At 55.7% G+C, this 23,169-nt stretch overlaps 1 protein-coding gene across 6 annotated transcripts; it reads right to left on the bottom strand.

Annotated features, from left to right (window-relative positions):
• Window positions 1-670: 670 nt before the first annotated feature.
• SEPTIN8 (septin 8) lies at window positions 671-21,242 on the bottom strand. Of its 6 annotated transcripts, XM_036106412.2 has the most exons (10): window positions 21,048-21,242; window positions 9,717-9,837; window positions 8,567-8,762; window positions 8,070-8,256; window positions 7,398-7,559; window positions 6,739-6,835; window positions 6,348-6,516; window positions 6,050-6,182; window positions 5,762-5,952; window positions 4,209-4,948 (listed from the first exon to the last, which is right to left on the bottom strand). In XM_036106412.2, exons 1-10 carry the CDS (start codon window positions 21,075-21,077, stop codon window positions 4,771-4,773), a joined length of 1,464 nt encoding a protein of 487 aa, XP_035962305.1. In that variant the 5' UTR covers window positions 21,078-21,242; the 3' UTR covers window positions 4,209-4,770. The 6 variants fall into 6 exon arrangements, with proteins under 6 accessions (XP_035962313.2, XP_035962310.2, XP_035962311.2 ...); XM_036106420.2 differs by lacking the exons at window positions 4,209-4,948; window positions 21,048-21,242 and adding an exon at window positions 671-3,294; XM_036106417.2 differs by lacking the exons at window positions 4,209-4,948; window positions 21,048-21,242 and adding an exon at window positions 671-3,026.
• Between the last annotated feature and the right edge of the window lie 1,927 nt (window positions 21,243-23,169).

Genomic DNA, 23,169 nt, shown 5'->3' with positions numbered 1-23,169 from the left:
CTCTACCAAACCATCTCAGGTCCACCAACCCACACTGTCAGACTGCACACTTGAATTTGGGCTACATTTTCACTGTTCTTCTGTGATCCCACTGGGTTGCCACGGAGGAGCTATAGCTCGGGAGTTAAGGACACAGACTACCAACATGCAAATCCCAATTTCCCTAGTTACTAGCTGTGTGACCTTGGCTAGTGACTTTACCTCTCTGTGCCTTACCTACAAAATGGGGAAAACAGTACCTAATCATAGGATTATTATGAGGATGAGAGGAATTAATGCACGTAATGCAACTTAGAGCAATGGCTGATATACCACAAGAACTCAAGTATTAGATGTCCCGTGTCAAGCCTACTCCACAAGGATGTAAACTCTTAAAAGGCAGTGTTTGCCCTCTCCTGGTCCCGCACCCAGTCCCCCACTGAAGATGCCTGGACCATAGGCTGTGACTTCTCTTCCCTAACTTTTTCCTCCATCCCACACCCCTTCCAGAGCCTTTCACAGATGCCCAGAGCAGAAGTCGCTGTTAAAACATAACTCCTATAGAAGCTGGTCAACCCCACAAAGTTCACAGAAAAGACAAGCTGTATTTTACCAGAGTTGTAGCAGATTAATAGGCTAGGAAACGGGTTAAATCAGAAAAGCTATTGCCCAAAAAAGACACCACAAAAACTCAAAATAAATGCAAAATTTAATGGGAAAAAAAAAAGAGTACAAAGTGAATGGAAAAGAACAAAAACAGTCAATGTATGAAGGAATAAATGAATTAACAAGTGAAGCAGTTTTAGAAAAGCTTGTTAACATAACGGAGGAGCAAGCCACACTTCTCTCGGGCCTCTTATCCAGTAATACGAGCCCCACTTAACAAGCACCCACACAGAGACACACAGAAACATATATTCAGTCAGTCTGCACAGTTACAAACCACCTAGACTCGGGTTACCCATCACCAGGGTGACCATACATCCCGGTCTGCCTGAGATCATTCCAGCTTACACCTGGTGATCTGGCATAATTACTAACAGGACCTCCTTTTACTCTGAAAAGTCTCAGTTTGGACAATAAATTACATGATTCTACCCAAAATCAACTTGCCTTATGAAAGACACGCTAGAAATGCCCTGCGTAGCCCCGCTGACAGCCCCGATAATGCCACAAGGTGATTCTGCACAGGAGTGGCACATCAGATACCGCAGGTAGGCCTCCCGTCCCGGGCGGGGGAGCTTGTTCAATAACGGCCCGGTTTAAGCTCACCTCGTGCACCCAGGACTAATTTGGTCTCAGCTAACGATGATAAACTTCCAAACACAAGCAGCACAGACAGAGAAGTGCAGTGAGGCTCACTAAAGCCAACGGGACCTGCGGAAGCAGCTCAGACCCCAGAAAATTTAACAGTGCTGGCTCTCCCCAGAGATGCTGGGAAGCGTTGCACCCACAGGCAGGTAACCAGCCACAAGTCTGGCGTTCCAGTATGCCTGGGGTGCGTGCGGCCCACAGGCTGTGGTGGGTGGGTGGCAGAATATATCCACTCCAGAGTCCCCAGATTGGCCCATGAACCAGGAGTCTCCATTTCTTAAATAACCAGTGAATCCGCGGGGTTGCTGTGCCTCATCTTCAGAAATATGTTAGCTCACGGAGGCTATCTTAAAGGTCACACTTCAACCCAACTGAAGACACTCTCAGGCATATAATCCCCCTAAAGCCAAGTCACTTGAGGCCCACGTGGGCCTTAGGTATATGCCCATTTGCCTTTTGAATGCCCACACTGAAGCCCTTCACAATCTGGATCCACCCCTGGTCACGGCAGGACACTTGGCAGAGTTTCACTCTGGGCATCCTCCCCACTCTGAATGGAGCCCCATCTCGGAAGCACAGCATGAAGCCAGGACTTGGTCCTGGAAATCAGTAAAGCCAAGGGGCCAAGGCAGAAAGGGAGAAACAGTGATGGGAAGGAGGATGGAGGACAAGGAAAAACAAACGACCAATGCAACAATAAATTAGTGCAGCTTCCCAAGGCTTCTGACGAGGGAGTGCTCTAGACCGTGAGCTCCTTGAGGGTAGGGCTGTGCGTTATTCCGGGGAGCCTGTGCCCAGCACAGTGCCCCATCAACATTAAATGAGCTCCTTCCTTTGAGCTACTCATTTTTCATCTCCTATTGTATCATGCCATATCCTCAGCCCTGACACTCCCACTGGCTCGCAAACCCACAGGAATGGAGAAGAATCAATGCCACTAGTACTTTCTTAAAATGATCCCCTGAAGAACGCAGTGGAGAGGGGAAGGCTCCCTCGCTGGTAGCGTTTTCTGAAATTGTCCACACGCATCAGACACCTTCATCTCTTTTCCTTGTGACTCAGCCAGGAAAACAGAAAACAGTGACCTTGAGATAAAAAACCTTTTCCCGGCTGAGTCCTCTGCATTGGGAATATGCAGGCTTGGTTTGGGGGTCTTAGTTGGAATCAGACGCTTAACACACACGTGGAGTTGGTCCCTGTTTATAGGCAGCACCTCTGGAGCCCACAGACAACGGCTTTGGGCTACTTTCCATCTACATTCGCATTAAAAACACTGGACGTGGTCCTTGTTCATGACCCACTTTCATCCGTAAAGAAATGCCGAACACTGTCCTCACAGGATGTTTATTGCCCACCTCTCCCTAAATATTATAGGGATGCTTGATACATAAGAAAGGTTTAGAGAGATTTTTAGTTCTTAAAAATCAGGGAATCTGGGTTACTTATGAAAATAACGGGAGAGGGTATTATCTGTCTTCACGCTTGTGCCAAAATAAAAATTTAGAAGTCTCCTAAAAGTTATTATTGAAATTAAGCTCTAGGTTAGAAAAATTAAAATGAAAGGGAATGGGGTGAATTTTGCAGCATGTGTACCAGACCACGCGGCCGCACCTAGGGCACCGCGTCAGTCGCCATCTTGACGCTGAACAATTAGGCCAAGCATCGCCGGCTGGGGCACATGACTGCTCCGTCAAGGAATAGTGACACTGTAAATGGAAGACCAGCCACTGGCTCTGAAAAAAATAAACCTTGTCAGTTTTGGATTCCAGCATTCATGGCTTTGACGTGTTTGCATAGAGAGGGGTGGCCCGCCAGGCCCAGGGCAGCCTGGGGTGGGGGCGGGGGACCAAGCAAGGCCGTAAACACTGGAGTCTGTACCGGCTCCCAGTCCGTCCTCACACCATGTTATGGGAGAAGAAGGGTCACAAGGTGTAACTCAAGCAACTTAACACATGAAAGTCTAAAGTCCGCTCTTGACATGTAAGTCTGTGCGTGCGTTAACTGAAAAATAAAAATAAAACAAACAAAACAAAAACAGACACATTAAAAGATACGCAGACGACCAAATCAAACAGAAACAAAAGACAGCAAGTTGGACGCTGGGAAAGGGCAGTCAGTTTGGCATTTGTGACGAGCAAAGCAGAGAATTCGCTTCAGTTTGTGGCATCCCAGGCTGAGGGTCAAGATCTGATTGGGAAGTAATTTTGCAAAAATGGATTAAAATTTGAAGACCAAGTATAACCCATCAAAGCAATTCAACTAAATGGTCATGAAAAACAACCCCCCCACCACCACCACCTCGAATGCACTCCACACTGACCCCCTTCCCAGGACGGGAGGAAGGAGAGCTCCCAGCCACCTTGCCTAGCCCACTCCTGGCCCCCCCCCCCCCAAGGCCAGCACGGGAGCATAGGGTCTCTCCTGGTGGCCAAACTGACTGAAGCTTTCTGGCATGTCCAGCAAGCAGAGAACACCTGTCTCCCAGACCCGAGCCACATGGGAAAAGCAGGGAGCCCTGACACCGGGGACGGACTCCCACCCTGAGGGCTGTGCCCGGGCAGCCAGCCAGCCTGCTCTCCACCCCCCGGCCCTGACCTGGCCACCGGTCCTCGTCTTCCGCTTCTGAGGGGTTTTCCATAACTTACTTCCTAGCGGACTCTCCTTTTCTGAAGCCAGATGGCCTGGGCCCCAGAGGCAAGGAGCAGGGCAAAGTCTTGTTAGGTGCCAGCACCTGGGACACAGACCCACACATCCCTTTCCAGGAGAAACCAGATTTCTGAGCCACTCGCTTAAAACCCACATGGGTTCCAATTTACAGAGTCCCCAGGCTCACCAAGCCAAGAGCTGGACATGGGGCCGGGGCTGGAAACAAATGCAAAGCAGAGAGCAAATTCACATGGCAGAGGGTGGATTTGGGGCTAGCGTCTTCCCTGGGGACAGGCAGGGGATCATCTCTGCCAGCAGTGCCAGCAGATGGGGGGGGCACCAGTGAGCAGGATGAAGGAGACTATAGAAAGGAGGAGGGTCTGTCCCAAAGCAGAGGGCAGGCCTTAGGCATAAGAACTAGCATTCAATTCCTAAATGCCTGGCTTTGTCCCCCTGGTCTCCCCCAGGGAGCAGCTCATGAAGTTTCTTTTCCGTAGATGTGTCTGCGCCTCTGTACTTATGCGTCTTGGGGGCTGTGTGTGCTGGTAGATATGTGCCTGAGTCTCTGCATGTGACGGGGCTGGAGTGACAGTAAGACAGACCATGTCTGTGTAGGTGCGCGGGTGGGCGCTTGTCGGGGAACGAAGTATTGGGGGTGGGGAGGGTGCTGACGCACAAGCAGCGTCGCAGAGCCGACAGCTTCCTATGCCCTGGATGGCCTTAACCGCAGGGCAAGGAAAGGAGGACCCGGACACACACATTCCCAAACATTCCAAGAAGAAATGGGAGTCCAAGGAGCCCAAGGATGAGGGCAAAAATGGAATCACCCGCTTAGTTCCTCAGCTGACAAGAGAAAGAGGGTACCTGACACAGGCCAGGGGCAGGGGAAGCAGGGATGGACGAGATCCCAGTGTGATGTGGTACGGGACACTGAATGAAGTGAGGTGGAGGAGGGAGATCCCCAGGAGCCAGGGCATCTGGACTCCAGCTGAGAGTGTGGAAAGAGCCTCTGAAAAAAGCCAAGGAGAAATGATTCAGAGTTGCCCCCACCTGGCCAAGAAGTTGACTGCACGCCTGGAGGCTGGGAAAAGCCTCCTTGCCCTCCCCAGTCCCCTCTCCTCCAACTCTAACTTGAAGGGCAGCCCGTCTATGGGGCAGAACCCCCAGAGCCCCCTACGGGGAGCTGCTGTCCTTCCTTCCACCAGGCAGTGAGCCTACTGCCCAAGGGGTCAGTGCTGCCTGGGCTCTCAAGCATCTGCTGCCCTCCATCACCACCTGCCAGCCAATGCGGGTCCCCCATCCGCTGTCTCAGAGACTGAGAGGGATGCACCACAGCTGCCCAAGCAGAAACCACAGGAGCTTTTGGAATCTGGAAATGCTCACATTCCCAGGCCCTGTCCCTCTCTGGGCCTGAAAGACCTTCCCTGAGACCTCTACACCCTCTCAGGGGCCACACCCTGCCTATATATATGGCCCAGTCTTCACTACCCCAGCTCTGAAGGGGCTGAAGGAGGGGGGAGAGAAAGAGGGGGAGAGAGGAGAGAGAGAGAGAGAAGAGAGAGAGGAGAGAAAGAGAGAAGAGGGAAAGGTGGGGGGGTAGCAAGGGGTCACTTGTGCAAGACAAAGAGTGCACAAATACCTTGTATCCTGAGATATCAAGCTCACCAGTGAGAGGGAAAGAAAGGTGGGCAAGAATGAGGTGGGAACGCAGGTGGGAATGAGAGCAAAACGGTGAACAGGTGCGCATGGGCGAGAACCAAAGTAAACTGAGTGGCGCCCAGAGGGAAAAAGAGCCAGTGTGGACAGGGGGCCCACCACCTACTTCTTCTTGTCCTTGTCCTTCCTCAGAGGCTGCTGGGAGGTGGCATGCAAGGCCTGGGACTGCAGGGCCTCCACCGCGGCCTTCCTACGGTTGAAGGCATTGGTCTCCTCCTCCAGCTCCCGGCGCTTCTCCTCCACCTTGCGCTTCTCCTCCTGGTGGACCCGCTTGAGGTGCTCAAACTTCTCGTGGAGCTGGGAGCAGAAGTGGGGGAGCTCTGGCTTCGTGGGGACCCTGCCAGGCCCCAGCCTCCCTCGCCTGGCCTCACCACAAACCCGAGCCCGCACACACCTCTCTCTCCTTCTCCTTCAGCTCCAGCTCTGTCTCCTTCACTTTGTTGACAAACATCTGCCTCATCTCTTCCTCCTTCCTCTGCAGCTCACTCAGGAACTCCTTGCGCTTGGCCTCGTAGGTCTCCTGCAAGCTGTGGAGGCCGAGAGAGAAGAGGCCAAGGGTAGGACGGCAGCGGGCCGGGGTGGGGCAGAGCCAGAGAAGGGGGATGGCGATGCTGGGGCCCCCACGGCCTCTCTCCCGGGCTCACGAGCCCCCAGGCACAGATGCCAGCGTGGCTGTGGAGACAGGCGGTCACCTGAAGGGCTGGCTGTCGCCGTCGCTGTCCTGGAAGCCCATCTCCTCCAGCTTGCAGCGCCGGTACAGCTCGTAATGCCGGCTGTGGGTCTGCTCCCGGAGGTCCTCCATGTTCACCCGGATCAGCATCTCCCGCAGCTTCACGAAGTCGCAGTGGTTCTCGTTCTCCACTGAAAGCGCAGGGCACATGGGTCATCAGGCGGGCACGCAGACGGGCACCGGGAGGAGAGGACACAGGACAGCGGTCAAAGTGTTACGGGCAGACTCCGGAGGCGGGACGGGCAAGGGACGGTCCCAGGGAGGACACGGGACAGAGGCTGCGGGCAGCCAGGAAGGACAGGATGCTCCATCTGGGCCCCCGACTGTGGACACGCTCTCCCCACCGCACTTACCCTGCACCACGCCCCAAGGGTACTGCCGTGCCCGGACCAGCTTGTTCCCCACCTTCACCTCCTCAGTGCTGCCCACCACAGCGAAGGGCAAATGTGCCTAGAAAGGAGCCCAAGGATGGCTGAGCACGGGGCTGACAGACAAGTGGACAGACCCTGTCCTGGGCCCCAGGGAGGGGTGGCCAGACCTGAACAAGGCCTGGCCAGGGCTCACTTCCTGGCTCTCTTTTGGAGAAGTATCCTAGAGCCTCCAAACAGGGGAGCAGGCTGAACCTGCACCCCGTCTTCCTCACGTTCGAGGGGTCCTTTCAGCCCTTGGGCTCCCCAGGGGCCAGTAGAGGCTCCCTCACAGGAAGCCTGGCTTTCTTCCAAGTTCCCAAGCCCTGGCATCTGGCCTGCTTACTCCTCCAGGTTTCAGTTCCTGCCCAGAATCCTTATCTTGTGAAACTTAAACTCAGGGAAGGCCCAGCACCAGCCCAATACCCGATTCCTCCCAGCTCCTGGCCATAGGACATAGGGCCGGCTGGCTCCCAGATGCCCACCCGTCTTTCCTGGAGAAGCTAAGGCTGGGATCCTGGGAAACCAGAGTCTCTGGAGCTATGTGTCACAGATCTGTGCTGGCTCCAAGCCCTCTGGCCCCGAGGCCAGTGCCCCATGCTCACATTCATGACTGCGTTAATCTCGGCAACAGCCTCGTCATCAGTGGGAAACTGGTAGATCTGAACCCCATTGCTGACCAGCTCGCCCATGATCTTGATCTTGAACTTGTGGAGCTCACTCTTGGAGATGGTGTCAGCCTTGGCAATGATGGGAATGATGTTCACCTGCCAAGATCAGGGGAGTGGGCAGCAGGTTAGTTCTCTCTGACTATGGACAGCCCTGCCCAGGCCACATCCCTGGGCAGACGGGCAGGAGGCCAGAGAGATGGAACTGCTCCCGTGGGCAGTCCCGGCTTGAACCCAGCCACTGGGGCCTTTCTAATGGGTGGTGCTTCTTATAGCCCTGGTTCCCCCAAACCACATTCAGCCCCAAAATTAGTCCTCTGGGCAAACCCAGCTTTGACCTGAAAATAAGAATCAATTCAGCTAAAAGGAAGGGGCTCAGGACCAGACCCATGAGACAGAGCTCTAGAGAAAGAGCCCAGAGTGAGGGGAGCCCACTGGAGCAGGAGGGACAAATGCAAGAGAAGACAGAGAGAGGACCAACCCACGGGCCTATGTGCAGGGCCCAAAGCGGCAGAGCCCCTGTCAGGGACCACAGTGGGCAGTCACACCACAGCCCCCAACTCAGGGGAGGACCATGAAGCCCAGGGAACAAGTCTGCGGGGTGCACACCTTGCTGTCTAGCTTCTTCATGGTCACCAGATCCAGGGACTTGAGGGAGTGCCCCGTGGGCGTGATAAAATACAGGCAGACGTGGATCCTCGTGTCGTGGTAGTCAAAGAGGGAGCGGCGGATCTTCAGTTCCTCCTGCAGGTAGTTTTCAAACTGCGCGTCGATGTAGTCGACTATGGGCCTGTAACTACAGACAGCTTCATCACCCAGGAGGCGGGCACCGAGCCGCAGCGCGTGGGGCTGCCCGCCAGCCTTCCCTCGGTGGGGACGAGCGGCTTCTGCCTGGGGGGACCCTGTCTCCTAACCTCCAAAGAGGTCCTCAGGAGGTATTCCCCGAGAGGCCTTCCTCTGGCCCCTGTGAGGTATGAGGCCGGCTGATTCGTACGGGGGCAGCTTGGAATGAAGAGTGTCAGGGCAGGGTGAACCAAGGCCGCCACGGGGGAAGGGAGGGAGGGAGGTGGGATGAGACTAGGCGGGCCACCCTTCCCGCCTCTTGCCTCTCATCCTTATTGATCTGATCCCCGAAGCCCACAGCATCCACAATGGTCAGCTTGAGGTGCACATTGCTCTCTTGGAGGTCATAGGTCTGGGGCCGCAGGCGCACACACTCCTCATGGTGACTGGCTTCCTCGGTCTCGAAGGTCGTGTTGAAGAGCGTGTTCATCAGTGTGGACTTGCCAATGCCAGTCTCCCCTGGGAGCAAGGAGTGGAGGAGAGAGGATGTCAAAGGCTGGAGCCGGGGCTGTCCCTGGCTGCTGGCTAGGATGGGTGGGGCTCAGGCACCCTCAGCCTCCACACAAGAGAGACGGGCAGGCCTCTAACTCCATCCCTCGCTGTTCCCCTCCCCAGAAACCATCCTTCTCGGTGGCCTCAAAAATAATGTGTGGAAGCAAGGGCCAGAAGGCTGACTTGGACATAAGCCATGGCTATAATGGGCAGTTATGAGATCCACCGGACAGTAGCCTCTGCTGGCCTCAGGGGGACCCAGTCACCTGCTCTGCACACCATCCTTCCTGGGCCCAGGCTGGTCATGGGCCCAGCAGGGCCAGGGTGTGAAACCACCAGTGGCCTCTTGATCCATCTAGCTTTATCTGGCTCGGGACAGGCTGCTCCCTGAGGCGCACCCACAGCCCAGCAGATGCCAGGGCGTAGACACCTGGGGGGGGGCTGACAGAGCTCTTTGTGCCCTCTGGGAGCACTGAGGCACATGGAACCTCCCAGAGTCTCCCTGTTTGGGGCTCTGTTTGTTCAGATGTGTGCTGGAGCTCACATGATACTATAATAGAAGGGGAGTCTTGTTTACCACAGTGTCCTTGACACACAGTAGGAACAACAGTAAATGTTTTTAACACAAACACACAAATCTAAAAACCTCTGTGATAAACACTCTCAGTTTACAAAGCATGTTCACAGGTCTAATTTTGTTCACTCCTCAAGGCCCCTGGAGTCAGGCCCCCTAGCTCCGTCCTTAACCCTGGCAAAGACACCAGTCAAAGCATCGCCCTGACCCCCCCAAAGAGTCTCTCTGCCTGGGAGGTCCCTGGTAGCTCAACAGGTGGACAGGGCAGCAGCACCCCGTCTCCTGGATGGCTCCTGTCCCCCACCCCCCTGGTCTGAGACCACCCCCAGCCAGACCATGACACATACCCACACACAGGATGTTAAAGCTGAAGCCCTGTGTGACCGACTTGCTGACCAGCTGGTCCGGGAGGCTGTCGAAGCCCACGTGGCCCCCAAGGGAGAGGCTCCGAGGCTCTGGCTCTGCATTCTGCCAAGAGAGAAACGGAGGAAGCAGTGAGCCCCCTGGGGAAGGGGGGCCACGTGGGGAGAGGACAAACCCCAATGTCCCGCCCCCCTTCCCTTGTCTGAATTCTCAGCAAATCTCAGGACACAGTGTGAGCGCACCAGAGCTCCAACTCCAGGAGGAGCTTCTAGAGAGGAAGCCCGGGGCATGTCAGGGCGCCTGATTCCATCCCAGAAAAGGGCTATCACCCATGCCTCTACTGGGGCGTCTCCTGGCACAGATGGCCCAGGAAACCATCTATCCTAGTTGCTACCCCTGAGGGCTCACCTGTCCTCCTGCCCAAGAGGGGGCCCCAGACGGTCCCCAGATCTTAAATAAAGATTTCAAGAGGCCAAGATTGGATAGCGTGTATGTGCCGGCAGCTCCCTCCCAGACCTCACAGACACTCCTACTGAAGCAGGACTCAAGCAGAGACAGGTCTGGCCTGACCCCTTCACACTAGTTCTCCATCAGAGGGCCTCCCCGCCACCAATGGGCCGGGCTCACAGTTCTCCACATGCACCCCTTGCTCCCCATGCACCCAAGCATGGAGTGCACAAATGGGCCCTGCTCACGGGGCTGGTGCTCCCTCGCACCCGCCACTGGGTCTCAGGGCTAGTCTCTGAGGCACTGTGACTGAGGCCTCATCCCTCCTGCCTCCGTGGTGCTCTCTAGGGACTCCCAGGCTCGGGCTCATGCCACCCTCCCACACCCACTCCAGCCTGGTCGTTTAGACAGAGGATTCTGGATGAGAACGTGGAGGCCTGGCCTCAGGAGAGAGGCAGGCAGCAGGTCCCGAGTGAGCTGGGGCCACTGGAGCTGATCCACAGCACTATAAAAAGAAACCACCAGGACCCGAAGCAGAGGGTCAAAGTCAGACTCCAATTTGCGCGGATGATTTCTCCGCTTCCCTGGGAATGGGGATAAAATGCTGTCCTCCCAAGGGAAGGTTCCCAGGCTCAGCCTTTCCAGCTTCGGCCCTCGTGAGGGCAGGCCTCTGACAGCTTCATGTTGGGCAGAAACACATCTGCTCTATTCTTGAGCCCCTCGGCCCTGGCTGCCCGCTAGAAAGAGCAAGGCCAGGGAAGGGCAAAGGTGTGAGCCCCATCCTGCCGTCCTGTCCACAGCTCCAGAGGGGGAGGAAACAGGCCCAAAGGAAGGCAGCCCTGGGAGCTACTGATCAGGACGGTGGCAGTTCTCACGCCAATGTGGATACCAGTGGGCCGGGCCCTGGCTGCCTGCCCTCCTGCAGAGGGATCTGCTCAGCACCTCAGCCTTCCCTGACTCCTTAGTAGCCACAGCCTGTTGGCTCAGCCTGAACCCCTCTAACCATTCTCTCCTCCCAACCACAGCCCCCTGGCACATACACTCAACCTTCCCTTCTTGACCAATGATGCCCATCCCTCTCCCCGCACCCCCCACCCTGGCTCAGTCACTGCAGACTTCAACTGATGATAGCCAGGTGTGTGTGCTGGTAGCCTAGACTCCACATGGACCCTCTGGGCACTTGTACCATCTCCTCAAACAAGTCAGGGTTACCCCTACACCTGCTCTCTGATAACCCTCTCACCACAGAGCCTCTGTTCTTACAGCTGACCCTTTCTCCATCTCCTCTATCCCCAGGGGATCATGTTACAACCTCCCCACTCAAGCCCAGGCTCCCCCCAGGACTGCAAACATGACCCAACAGAGAGGCCCTAAAGGCAGCTTCCTCTCACTGGTGCCCACATTAGAAACAGTAAAGACAGCATAGGATGTCCTGGGCCAGGTCCAAACCCCCCAGCATGGCATTCTGGGCCCTTGATGGTCTGAGGCCTTCCTCAAAGACCCAGCCAGTTTAACTCTGAACTCATTCTTCCAACCGGTCCCTTTTTCCAGACTCCACAGCTCACTCTCCCTTTTCCCTGGCACCTGCTTCGACCTGGCCCTACATACTTACATTCCACACCCCTCCCTTGGCTGTGACCCCATTTCTTTGCACTATGCGTTGTCCTTTTTTTATGCATCCTGGTTTTCCAACTCTTCGTAAGTTCCTCGAGGCTGCTGCAGGCTGGGGGAGGTCGGGCTTTCTGCTCTTCCCACCCTCCCACCAGTATGCCCAACAAGCCACACAACGCCGCCATTTATAAGCCACTGAACACTGCCTTCAATCGCTACGGCATCGGGGGCATCTGCCCACCTCACACAGAGCTGCATTATGTAGTCTCGGTTCCACCTGCTCATCGAAGCCTAAGGATCAAATGGAGGACAGAACGGTTAGTCTAGAGCGTTTTTTTTTTTTCTTCAGGCGAGACTGAAAATCTCCAAAATTTAAGGCGTGCTGTGCTTGCAGAGCAGGCTCTGTGTTTATTCATCATCTTCTTCCAAGGGTGACACAATCAGGATGCAATCCAACATCCTGTAGCCTGCCGCCAAAACCCACCCAGTCAGCTGCGTCTGGAAACCACGCGCACGCACTCAGCTGCAGAGTGCTTGCCCAGGAACAGAGACCATCCCATTTCTGAGTTTCCTACACTGTCACAGTTCCAGGCTCCTAAGGCTAAGAGCAGCACTGGGGGGGGGGGGGGGGGTCCTCACGAAAGTCCACCTATCCTCCCTCGCTCAGCTAGCCCTGGCTGCCTTCACCCACACAACTCCCAGGCTCTCTCTGGAGAAGTGTGTGGAGTCCAGGGAGGTGTTTATCTCCAGACTGTTGCCCAGGCTGCACTCTGTCACTCCAGGGACCACAAACCTGGGGCAGTTGATGCCTGCTCAGGAGCTTCAGGGCCCATGGGAGTGTCAATCTCCAGGGCATGCGTGCACACACACATGCACACACACAGAAGAACGGCCACTGGTCCTGAGGAGGACAGACTGGTCCTCCTTCTCTGGTCTGGGGAGACTGATCTGACTTCCTGGCTCCACTGCGGTGTGACTCTCACTAACGCCAACCTCTCTGATCCTATATTTGGCATCAACAACATATGATCCAAGGTGCACTGCTCACTCCAAGGTGCCTGACCCAGATGTCTCTGCTGACCCAGGCTTGGAGGAGCCAGCAGCCCCCGAAGCATCACCGGCACGTCTCGGCTAACGCAGCTCAGAAAGAAACTTCAGATCTCCCAATGGCTACCTGGTGATGCTGCAAAATGCCCTGCAATTTGCAGGTAAGACTTCAGCTCCCACTCTAAGGGTAGGTCCTAATAGCCCTGACCCCATCAGCATGATCCCATGGCTGGCTCAGGGACAGGCAGGTGACCCAGGCTAAACCTGGATGACCATCTCGTAACCATGAGGGGAGCTAGCATCAGGCTGCGGCCCACTCAGAGGACAGCAGTGCCAAGAAAACCACGGAAGAGAGAAAGCCAGTTTCTACTCTACCTCCGGGCTTTTCCCTTTACCCCTGGCCACACCTCCCCTTTACTGCCTCAGCTAGTTGAGTGGGCCTATCCAGCACTCACAACTGAGAACATCCTGACTGCTAGGGTTTCCAAAGTGACACTCTGAATGCAGAGGAACAGAGAGAAAGCGAGGAAAGCAAGGACAGGGAAGGAAAGAGTGCACAAAGTAAAACGTCTCAGTGTTTGCAACCAAAGAAAGGAACAGATGTCAAATGAATGACCCAACACCTCACTGAGGACCGCTCTGTGTAAACTAAGCTAAGTGGCTTACAGGCTCCCACACAGTCCCTCCCCACCCTGTGTGGCAGACACCATTATTATCCCCATTTTATAGGTAAGGAAACTGAGGAGTACGGACACTTAGAGAACAAATCGGGGCAGAGCCAGGATTTGAGAGTAGCCAAGCCCTGGCCCCAAACCACCAGGCCATACTGCCTTCCCTGTTCTTACAAGGCTCCTGACCCCTTCATTCAGTCACTTGGCACACACGCGCAGGACCCATCCGCTGCATGTGCCAGGCACTGGGATGGCTGCCAAGGAAAAAATGAGGACACCGGATCCTAGACCTCAGGGGCTCAGTCGAACACAGTTTAAATTCAAAGGCCTAGAGAGGCCAGGCAGGTAATGTCAATGCGTGAAGAGGAAAAAGTAGAGTCATAACAAGGACAACAATACCTAACAGCTATGGAGTGCTTACCACGTACGGCTCTGAGTGTCATTTTGTCCACGCATCAGTCCTGTGAGCTAGGCGGTCATATCACCTCCATCAAACAGATGAGACAATCGAGGCTCCAAGAGATTAAGTAATTTGCACTGCTCAGGCGGGTGAAGCCAGGATCTGAATGGAGACAGGATGACTGCAAAGCCCAAGCTTCCAGCTACATCACTGCACGGCTTGCTGGCTGTGAGACCTGCTGACTTGGCTGAGTGTGGGGTCCCCCAGGGAGAGGTGGGAACGCCAGGGAATTGCAGAGCCTGTGCTCGGTCCACAACCACCATGGTGCGGCAACTCCAGCCAACTGTGGGAACGTAGGCCCGGTGCTGACAGATCCAGCAATGTTTGAAGAGGACCCACGAATCTAGATCATCATATGCAATCCCCTAATTTTTAAAGGTTGGCACCCAATACAAATTGGGAATGCCATGGGGCCCAACATAACCTGTCTGGGGGTTGTACCCGGTCTGTGGCCTGACAATCCGCAACACGGTGTCTGGTAGGAGAGTGAGCTGGAAGGACAACCCACCCGTGTCTCCACTCTTGGGGCGCGGAGGCCAGCGGGAGAGCGCTCCGCAGGAGGAGTCTTCAGCGAGACAACTCAGCTCAGCCCCTGGTGAGGAGCGGGCCCAGCTTCTGGCCCTGTGCACACCCCCAGGTCCCTGAGGTGCTGGCTCAGGGGCTCCAACTGTCCTCAGAGCTCCAGACCAGAGAGTCAGCAGCTCTGAGCTCTACACACACAGGGCCATTATCCCCTCTCTAATCCCTAACAAGCTTTTCGCTCCTGAGCCAGGCCTCGGGCTTCTGTGACATCATTTCTTGGGCACATCAAAGTCAACAACCAAAATAACCACTCAGGCCAGCCATGTTCCTCCGTGTTCCTCCGTGCCCGGCCATGCAGAACAAAGTAGAGAATGGCATTCTCTTATGCAGCCCGGTGGATAACGAGGATGTGGATAACAAGGACGTCGTTTTCCTGACCAGGAAATGCTCTGTCTCAGCTTTCAGGAGCATCCCTAATTGCCAGCCCAGAGGAGCTACTCCTCTCACCAAGAAGAGAGGTGGGCTTTGGAGAGAAACCATGTCTGAGAGCTCGCCCACACAAAAACATGATTTTATCCTGAAGAAATTAGAAATCTGCTGAATGCCTGAACCAACAGAGCCAAAGAAGGTGTGGATGAATAGAGAACTCTGAGGTCAAACCTCCCAAACTCGGTTGGTCATTGGGATGGAAGCAGAAATGGTACCCCACTGTACGGGTATTTGGCACCTGAATCCTGGACAAAGAGCAACTCCCCACCCGAGGCCTTCCAAAGAGTTCTCCGGGGCCTTGGTCTTCAGACAACTCTTTTCCCCCAGGCTCCCAGGCCTAGAACCCATTGGCCTGAGCACCTGCCAGGCAAACAGGAAGCCCACTCCCCAGGAAAGCCCCAGCCCTAGGGAAGCCCTATTAATCTTAAGCAAGGGACCAAGGAGTCATTGCCCCACTGGGAGCCTTCCCCACCCATGTTCCTGGCACAAACCACACCACCCCCAGCTCTAGCTACTCTAAGCAGCCTGGGCCTTAAATAGCCAGAGCAGAGGCCACTGGCCAGAACCCGTGGTCATAGCGCAACTGTCCTTGAGTCTGAGAGGAATCCTAGGAATTTTCCCAGGAAAGGCTTAGGCTCATATCCCAGGATTCCACAGCAAGCCTCTAAGCCCAGGTCAAAGGTTACGGGAAATAACCAAAGGGACGTGTGCGGGAGGGAGCAGGGGAGAATGTTGCTCTCCTGGGCCAGAAGGGGAGGACAGAGGCAGGATTCACCTATCTGTAATCAAGGAGACACCTGTGAACAAAAGTGTCTCTCTCCTAATGCAGCATCAAAAAAACCAAAAACCTGGGGGGAAGACACGAGCAGGGATCAACCTGCACGGTGCCACCATGGTGAACATAATGACAGACACTAGCTAGGCCCCAGGAGGAGGCCACCATCACTCTCGAAAGGCCAGTCATCTCTTCCTCCCTCCTGGGAAGTGAAGGAGCTTTAGGAGCAAAACCACCCCCCAGGAGCCTAAGGCCACCCCACGCCCTGACCCCTATACTCCATCCTCTCTGCTTCCCTGTCTCACTAGCAGGCACTTTCCTCCCTTTTCGTGCACACAGAAAACCAGGGCTGCCGTTTAGCAATATAGGATAGTTTGTTTCACACTTCTCAAGTCAAAATAAGGTTTCTAAGAAGCCAAGCGCAGTTACTGGTCTCTAGGTCCAACCAGCTTGCCCCAAGCCTAGGACGCAACAACTTCTTGGGCTTTATGGTGCTGTCCGAGAAGGAGTGGTCCTTTCCACCATGGAGGAGAAGAGAAAGACGCTCTGGGCCTCAGAAGGTACTGGAAACCCACGTGTTCATACTTTCCCACTTGGCTCAGGGACTCCGGCGACAGCCCCCACTGCTTTGCAACAGGGAAAGCCGTAAATAGTCTGGACATCACCGGAAGGAAACAGACTGTGTTCCACAGTGAATGAGACCCTACCCTTGGAAGGGGGGATGTGGACATTGAAGGTGACCCTCCCCCTCTCCAATCCCAGGATGGATGCCGGCACTGGGAAGGGGTGGAGAAATGCAAGGGCACCAACATGGGCCAGTGGAGGCTCAGGGCCACAGTACTATAATTTTGCTGCTTGCCCCATTCACCCCAGCCCCAGGCAAAGTATCAGATTCGCACCCTGGCCCCACAACCAGGTCCGGAAAGTGGACTTGGGTTCATGTCCAAAGCCTCTCCGGAACCCTGGGCCCCAGGTGGCCCAAGCCCCAGAGACCTCCCATAGAGTAGCTGGCACCTGCAATCTGAAATAGGTCCTTATTCCCTCCTCCCCTGACTCTATCCCTCTAAGTTAGGCTTCCAGGATAGGGACCAAGAACTCCCTAAAGCCAGGTGTTCTGAGGAGGAGAATATCTAATTTGCGCCAAGACCACTCAAGGCAATTCAAGTACAGATACAACTGAGATGCCCCTTGCCCTGTCTTCCACCACCTCTTCCCAGCCACGGTTCCTCATATAAGTCCTGAGGATGCAGAAGTCTGCAGCAAAGAACACTCCGACTCTAGCATGATGGCATGCTGCCCTTGGAAAACATCCCTTCCCCGGTCAGATGCGTCTCCCTCCTGCCTGCACAGCTCCAGGTCTGGCTGTCTGGGAAAGCTTGTGCCTTGGGGGCCATGCCTGGGGATCCCGAGACCCATGCCGGCAGCACAGGGGCAGGACGGCTGGAGAGGCTGCAGGGGACACCCAGAGGCCAGCCAGCCCTCAGGCCCTTTGCTCTGTCATCCTGCAGCTGCTTTCTTCTGGTAGCTGGACCCAAGCCACAGAGATGTTCGTGGTAGTTAATGCCCCACATACATACCTCCACCTCGCCCATCTCAGAGCCCAAAACTCAGAGGGCTTCACCCTCTTTGTCATCGCAAGGGTTACTTGGGCGCTGGGGTTGGGTCCCAGGCCTAAACTTACCAATGACCAGCGTCTGCGGCCTCTCCCAACTGCGGGCTGCAGGCCTCAACAACCTGACGGGCACAAAACATCCAGAGCCTTCCGTGACATCCAAAGCTTTCGACAAAAGTCAGGCCTGGGGTCCCAACCTCCACCCATTCTCCCATCTTGCTGGCACTGTAATTAGGCTCCTTCTTGCGACCTTCTCTCTTTCTACCCTGGTAAGTCCCTTATCATGTGTTCCCTTGGATCGCCAGTGGCTTCCCAGCAGCCTCCCTGCTCTGACCCGTTCCAAGCAAGGTCCCAGGCAGCCCTTCCTAAAGTCGGCACCCATAGCAAGGCACGATGCCCGTGAGGGAGGTGGGGCAGAGCTGCAGCCTTGCAGGGGTGCTCACTTACGACCTCTCAGCACCACCAGGCGCTGACAGCTTCCCAGATGGCCCTTGCCGAGCTCTCTTCTCTCTCAGAACGGCTCAGCGGGAGGTGCCTGGCCATTTTTACAAGACAGGGAGGTACCACTCCATGACAGAGCCCTGTTGCACGAGAGAGTTGCCTCCCACACACCCCTTCCCACCAGTTTTTGCTTTAGGGAGGGAATAGGCACTCCCTGGATAGCTTGCTTCTTGGGGAAGTGTCAAGATTACAGGGTGACAACGGAAGTGACAGATGGTGCCGGGGATAAAGCGGAGATGGCAGGGGGGGGGGGGGGGCGGGGAGGAGGTGACTGGCTGGGAGGAATGCCAGGCGTGAGGCTGCCATGCTGCACGCTTCTTCCCTCTCCCCCTCATAGCCGCACTTTCTCCTGGCTCTAAAGCCTCCCTCACCTTAGAGGGAGATTCTGACAGAAGAAACACAGGAGATGGCCCTGGAGGCAGGAAACTCCGGGACCCAGTATGGGGGGGGGGGGGCGTCCTAGTAAGGAGGAGGAGCACAGCAAGAGTGCACAGGAGTCTGGCTGCTCAAGGAAGACAAGAGGCACCAGAAACTCCCCAGAAGGCTGTCCCAGACACACACATCCAGGAGATGTCAACCCTAACCCCACGGCTGACCTAGGGTTGAGCAGAGGCTAGCCCGGATGTAAAGGCTACCAAGACTACTTATATCATGCTATGTGGGGACTAGGAACCCAGCACTGACCTCGAGGTACAACTCTGTATGCTCATCTAAGCTCCAGGATGGGACAGTTTCCAGGCCAGCCAGGGCTGAGCTGACCACCAAGCCAGCCTGGGCGGGGGGAGGGGGGGGGTGCAGGGAGTGTAGACCTACAAAAGCTCCATCAAATCATACCCTCATGGCCAATGCTTCACACCAAAGTCAACCCTGAGGCTGGAGAGACACCTAACCATATCTCTAAACATGCCATAGACTGCAATTAACCTTCCACAAACTCTTTGAAGAATATTAGTATGGTTGGGCCCATTTTATAGCAAGATAGAAAAAGAAATGATTTTCCCAGGATGACAAGCCAGGAGAAGAGAACGGAGTCCAGACTCCTAAATTCAGGCCAAACCCCACCCAAGGTCTCCACCCAAATTCAACCCTATGCAAGTCCTCCCAGGAGGCTGACAGCTCAGAGCGTGGAGGGTGTGGAAGGCGTCCAACCAGCCAGCTTAACCTGGCACAGTAACCAAGGCCCCTGAGCTCGGGCCGTACAACCATACCTGAGTCAGTCCCGTCTGTGCCTTGACCCAGCAAGGAGATGATACCCGAACTCCTCACAGAAATGCCAACACGGGAATCTGAGGGGAAGGGCCTTGCCACCCCACCTCCCGGCAGTGCTATCGGGCCTCTCAGCTCAGGGTCTGAGGACCATCTCTGGGCGTGCGGTGACAGGAGCCCCAGGGAGGGCACCGAATAACGGAGCCAACTCCTTTTCCGCTGCCTTCTTACACAGAGGGCCAGTGTCCACATCCACCCGGACACTAGGCATCACATGTCATTTGCTGAATCCTTACCACGTGCCAGACACTGCTCTAAGTACCTCACCTGGATTTTCCTACTGAATCCACCCAATAACCCTAGGAGGAAGGTAATATTTTTATCCCAATACACAGAGAAGAACACTGAGGGGTTAACTAACGTGCTCAAGGTCACATGGCCAATAAGTAGGAGTCCAGGATTCCTATCGGGCAGTCTGATTCTGGTTACTCTACATACCGTTCCCACCAGCAAGACCAACTGTTAGAGCAACCTCTGGCCACAGACAAGACTCAGACATAACTTTCTGGTCAGCTGGGCACAGAAAATGTACACAGACACGCACGCACAGATGCGCAAACACTCCCAGATCTCTTGGCCTCCAGCTAATCAGCAGGTCTCTTAGGATTCAGGGACTGCCCTCCTTGGGTACATAAATTCCAACTTACCTTGCAGGGGTGAGGTAAATCTCTGATTCACCCAACCTCTGAGTCGGCTCCTCCTGTTATTTAAACTTACTTGACTGACACAGAGCCCCCTCCTCAGTGGGAATAAAACACCTCAGAAATTATGAAACCAAAAGCTCCTGCTTCAGTTATGCATATTTCCAAAGTAGACCAACAAATGTATTTTCAGATTAAAGGGTAAATTTACATACATAAATTCAGATGATAGTATTTATAGCATTAATTACATAAGTCCTAGCTCCTTAATTTAGCCCCAGAACCAATTCCTTATCAGTCACATATTCACCATTTTCCCCCTCCCCCCCCCACAGCCCCGGGCCCTCCCTCCCCCTTCCCGCCCGACCAGGGCCTCACATGCTGGCAAGAGGACACAGCTCCCTTTACTGTCACAGCCCAGCCTCCCAGACACACCCAGATCCAGCCTTAGACACCAGGGGACAGGCAGACACAATCCCCAAAAGGCCCCCCTCCCCCAGGTGAACTATAAACATCTTCAGGAAGTTGGCTATTGCCGGGCTCAGCCCCACAGACACCCCCGCAGGGACCACCGGAGCCGGTAGCCCTGCAGAAGGCAAACCCAGACTGGGGCCCAAACAAACATCCACTTGGCTGAATCTAGAATCGCTCGTTCCCGGGGGAATGGCTGCCTCCGACCGGACCACTGAGGCGGGACCTGCCTGGAATCGCCCCCAGGATCTGGGCGCTTAAGTAGGGAGTGAGGTTGGGAGACGAGTGGAGGGGGGGAAGGCAAAGCAGGCCCAAGGTCTTCAGGATCCAAGTCTGCAACTACCCTGAGCTCATCTGAAGAACTCCCTCGGATCCTTCTGGGCTTCATTCTCACAGGCTGTGCCCATCCGACAGCACCTGCGCGGCTAGGAATCTCCCCAGGGAGGTGTGGGGGTCGGGAGGATCCTGGATCCCCCCCCTACCCCCACCCCGCGCCTTCCTCCGGCTCCTGGCGCCCCAGTCTGTCCTCGCACCTGGCCCGAACCAGGCAGGTTATTTATTTGCTCCTTCCCGCTCAAGGGGTCTGCCTCTCGTGTGCCCAAGGGGGGCGCCCCCGCCCGACGCCCCGGGACCCCAAGCTAGCGCTGCCAAGAGCCCGCTCGGGGGTCCCCACGCCGGCCCCGCGTCGAGGCCCGGCCGCGCGGAGCTGACAGCCCGCCCGGCGCCCCCGGCCAGCTGCAGGGCGGCCCCCTCCCCGCGCCCCGCGCCTCCCGCGCGCGCCGCGGCCCGGCAGGGCCCTCACCGAGAAGCGTTCCAGGTCAGTGGCCGCCATGGCGAGCTCGCACCGCGCGGGCGGGCCGGGGCGAGCACCCGGGCCGCGACGGGGACCAGCCGGCTGCGGGACGCGCTCCGCCCGGGCGGCTGCGGCTGAATGGATCCAATATGGCCACTTCCTGGAAACTCCCCTTGGCTGCGGCGGCGGGAGAAGTCGCGGAGCCGCCCCCGCCCCCGCCCGCGGGACCGGCCTCCCCGCCCGGCCCCGCCACGAGCTCAGCCGGAGCCCCGCTTGGACGGCCGGGGGTCTCCGCTGCGAGGCGGGAGGTGCAAGCTGCGGGGGCTGCTGGGACTTGTAGTCCGCGAGTTGGGGGGCCGGGAGGGCAGTGCCTGGGGGGTCAAGGGCCGACGCGCGTCTCTCTGGGAGGCTGGGGCCGAGCCCGGGTGGTTTTGACAGGGCCCCGCGCGCTAGGAAGCCACTTCCTTGGCGAAGAGAGTGGGGTGGTGAGAGCGCCTAGGGGTGTCCCCCACCAAGCCGCCTGCACCCCGTCGGAGCCTGCAAATGCCCTGGGACCACCGGCCAGAGTGTCCACGGGCTACTTGCTGCCCATCGGGGCCAGGAGAGGCCCCCTGAGCCTCGTATGCCCGTGCCCTGGGCCCCACCTGATGCTCTGATCGGAGCCAGGGCGGGAGCCGGGGCGGGACCCGCGAGTCCGGCCGGGCGGCCTTCCCGGGAAGGGACCAGCCTTCCGCTCCTGCAAGTTGACTCCTTGCGCAACGAATGCGCAGGATGCTCGTTTCACCTCGACGGTCAAGGCACCAGATTGCAAGTTGTCATCACCCCGCCCCAGGGACTTGGGGCGACGTCGTGATGCGATCTGGGCCCTGTGCAAAGAGAATCACAGATCCCAAGGCATGCACATTCTCTCTGCTAACCTTACTACTCAAAATGTGCACAAATCTCAGAAAAAGAACACTTCTGCCCGAGCCGATGGCTTCAGCGAGCTCTGGTCCTTTTCCCTGACTACCAGTACAAAATCTAGCTCCAAATCTAAAAACTTCCTTTTTTCTTACCCTTCCTTCTGCCTTTCTGCTCTCAGGAAATAGGGCAGGGTTGGCCTCCAGCTCCACTGGCCTCATCTCCCCACGTTCCACCCTCCGTACCTCCCCCTCATCACTCCCAATATCTTCCTGAGAAAAAACCTGGCCTGTCCCTCCTACTGAGAAACTTGTGCTGGCTAGAGGTGCCCAAAGACCATATCTGGACTTGGCACACCCTGATTTAAGAGGAGCCCCCTTCCTGCCCCTTCCACTGGCTTACAGGCAGGTAGGTGACCTTGTTACCCTGAAATGGCTTTCTCCTCTTCTCTCCCAGGCAAATTGTAGCTTGTCACTAAAGTGAACTGACTCAGGGCGCCTGGGTGGCTCAGTTGGTTAAGTGGCTGCCTTCGGCTCAGGTCATGATCCCCGGGTCCTGGGATCCAGCCCTGCATCGGGCTCCCTGCTCAGTGGAGAGCCTGCTTCTCCCTCTCCCTCTGCCTGCCTCTCTGCCTACTTGTGTTCTCTCTCTGTCAAATAAATAAATAAAATCTTAAAAAAAAAATAAACTGACCCCACTGGTCCTTTTGGACTCAGTGTGTTCACTTTGTTCCTCTCTATCATGGTGTTTCATATGCTATATAGTAGTTACCTATAAGAAATAGGCAGAGCAGTGGTAAAGTGAGTTGGACCAATGGCAAACCTTCTGGGTTGGAATCCTGCCTCCAATCCCATGCTAACTTTTTGACCTTACGCAATTAACTGTCTTTTTCCTCATCCTAAAAATAAGAGTTAGAGTACCTCTGTCACAAGATTAAATGAGACAAAATAAGTAAAGGGCTTTAAACTGTACTTGAAATAAAATGCTTAATAAAATCTCTCTCTCTAGACTATAAAGGCTTTGGGGCACCTGGCTGGATCAATCTGTGGAGCCTGAGACTCCTGATCTCCAGGTTGTGAGTTTGAGCCCCACATTACAGGTAGAGATGAGTTAGAAATAAAATCTTAGGGGTGCCTGGGTGGCTCAGTCAGTTAAGCATCTGCCTTCAGCTCAGGTCATGATCCCCAGGGTCCTGGGATCGAGCCCCGCATCGAGTTCCCTGCTCAGTGGG

Source organism: Halichoerus grypus, chromosome 2 (genome assembly GCF_964656455.1).
Source record: "Halichoerus grypus chromosome 2, mHalGry1.hap1.1, whole genome shotgun sequence".
Classification (NCBI taxonomy): domain Eukaryota; kingdom Metazoa; phylum Chordata; class Mammalia; order Carnivora; family Phocidae; genus Halichoerus; species Halichoerus grypus.
This window is presented reverse-complemented; position numbering and strand designations above follow the sequence as displayed.

Bases quoted from the DNA above. Each gene is read 5' to 3' on its own strand.
- SEPTIN8 (XM_036106412.2), bottom strand. From the start codon at position 21,077: ATGGCGGCCACTGACCTGGAACGCTTCTCG. The intron at 9,838-21,047 runs GTGAGGGCCCTG...CTCTCTTGGCAG, and splicing joins CTGACCTGGAACGCTTCTCG to AATGCAGAGCCAGAGCCTCG. The intron at 5,953-6,049 runs GTGTGTGCGGGC...TTCTGCTCCCAG, and splicing joins TGAAGGAGAAGGAGAGAGAG to CTCCACGAGAAGTTTGAGCA.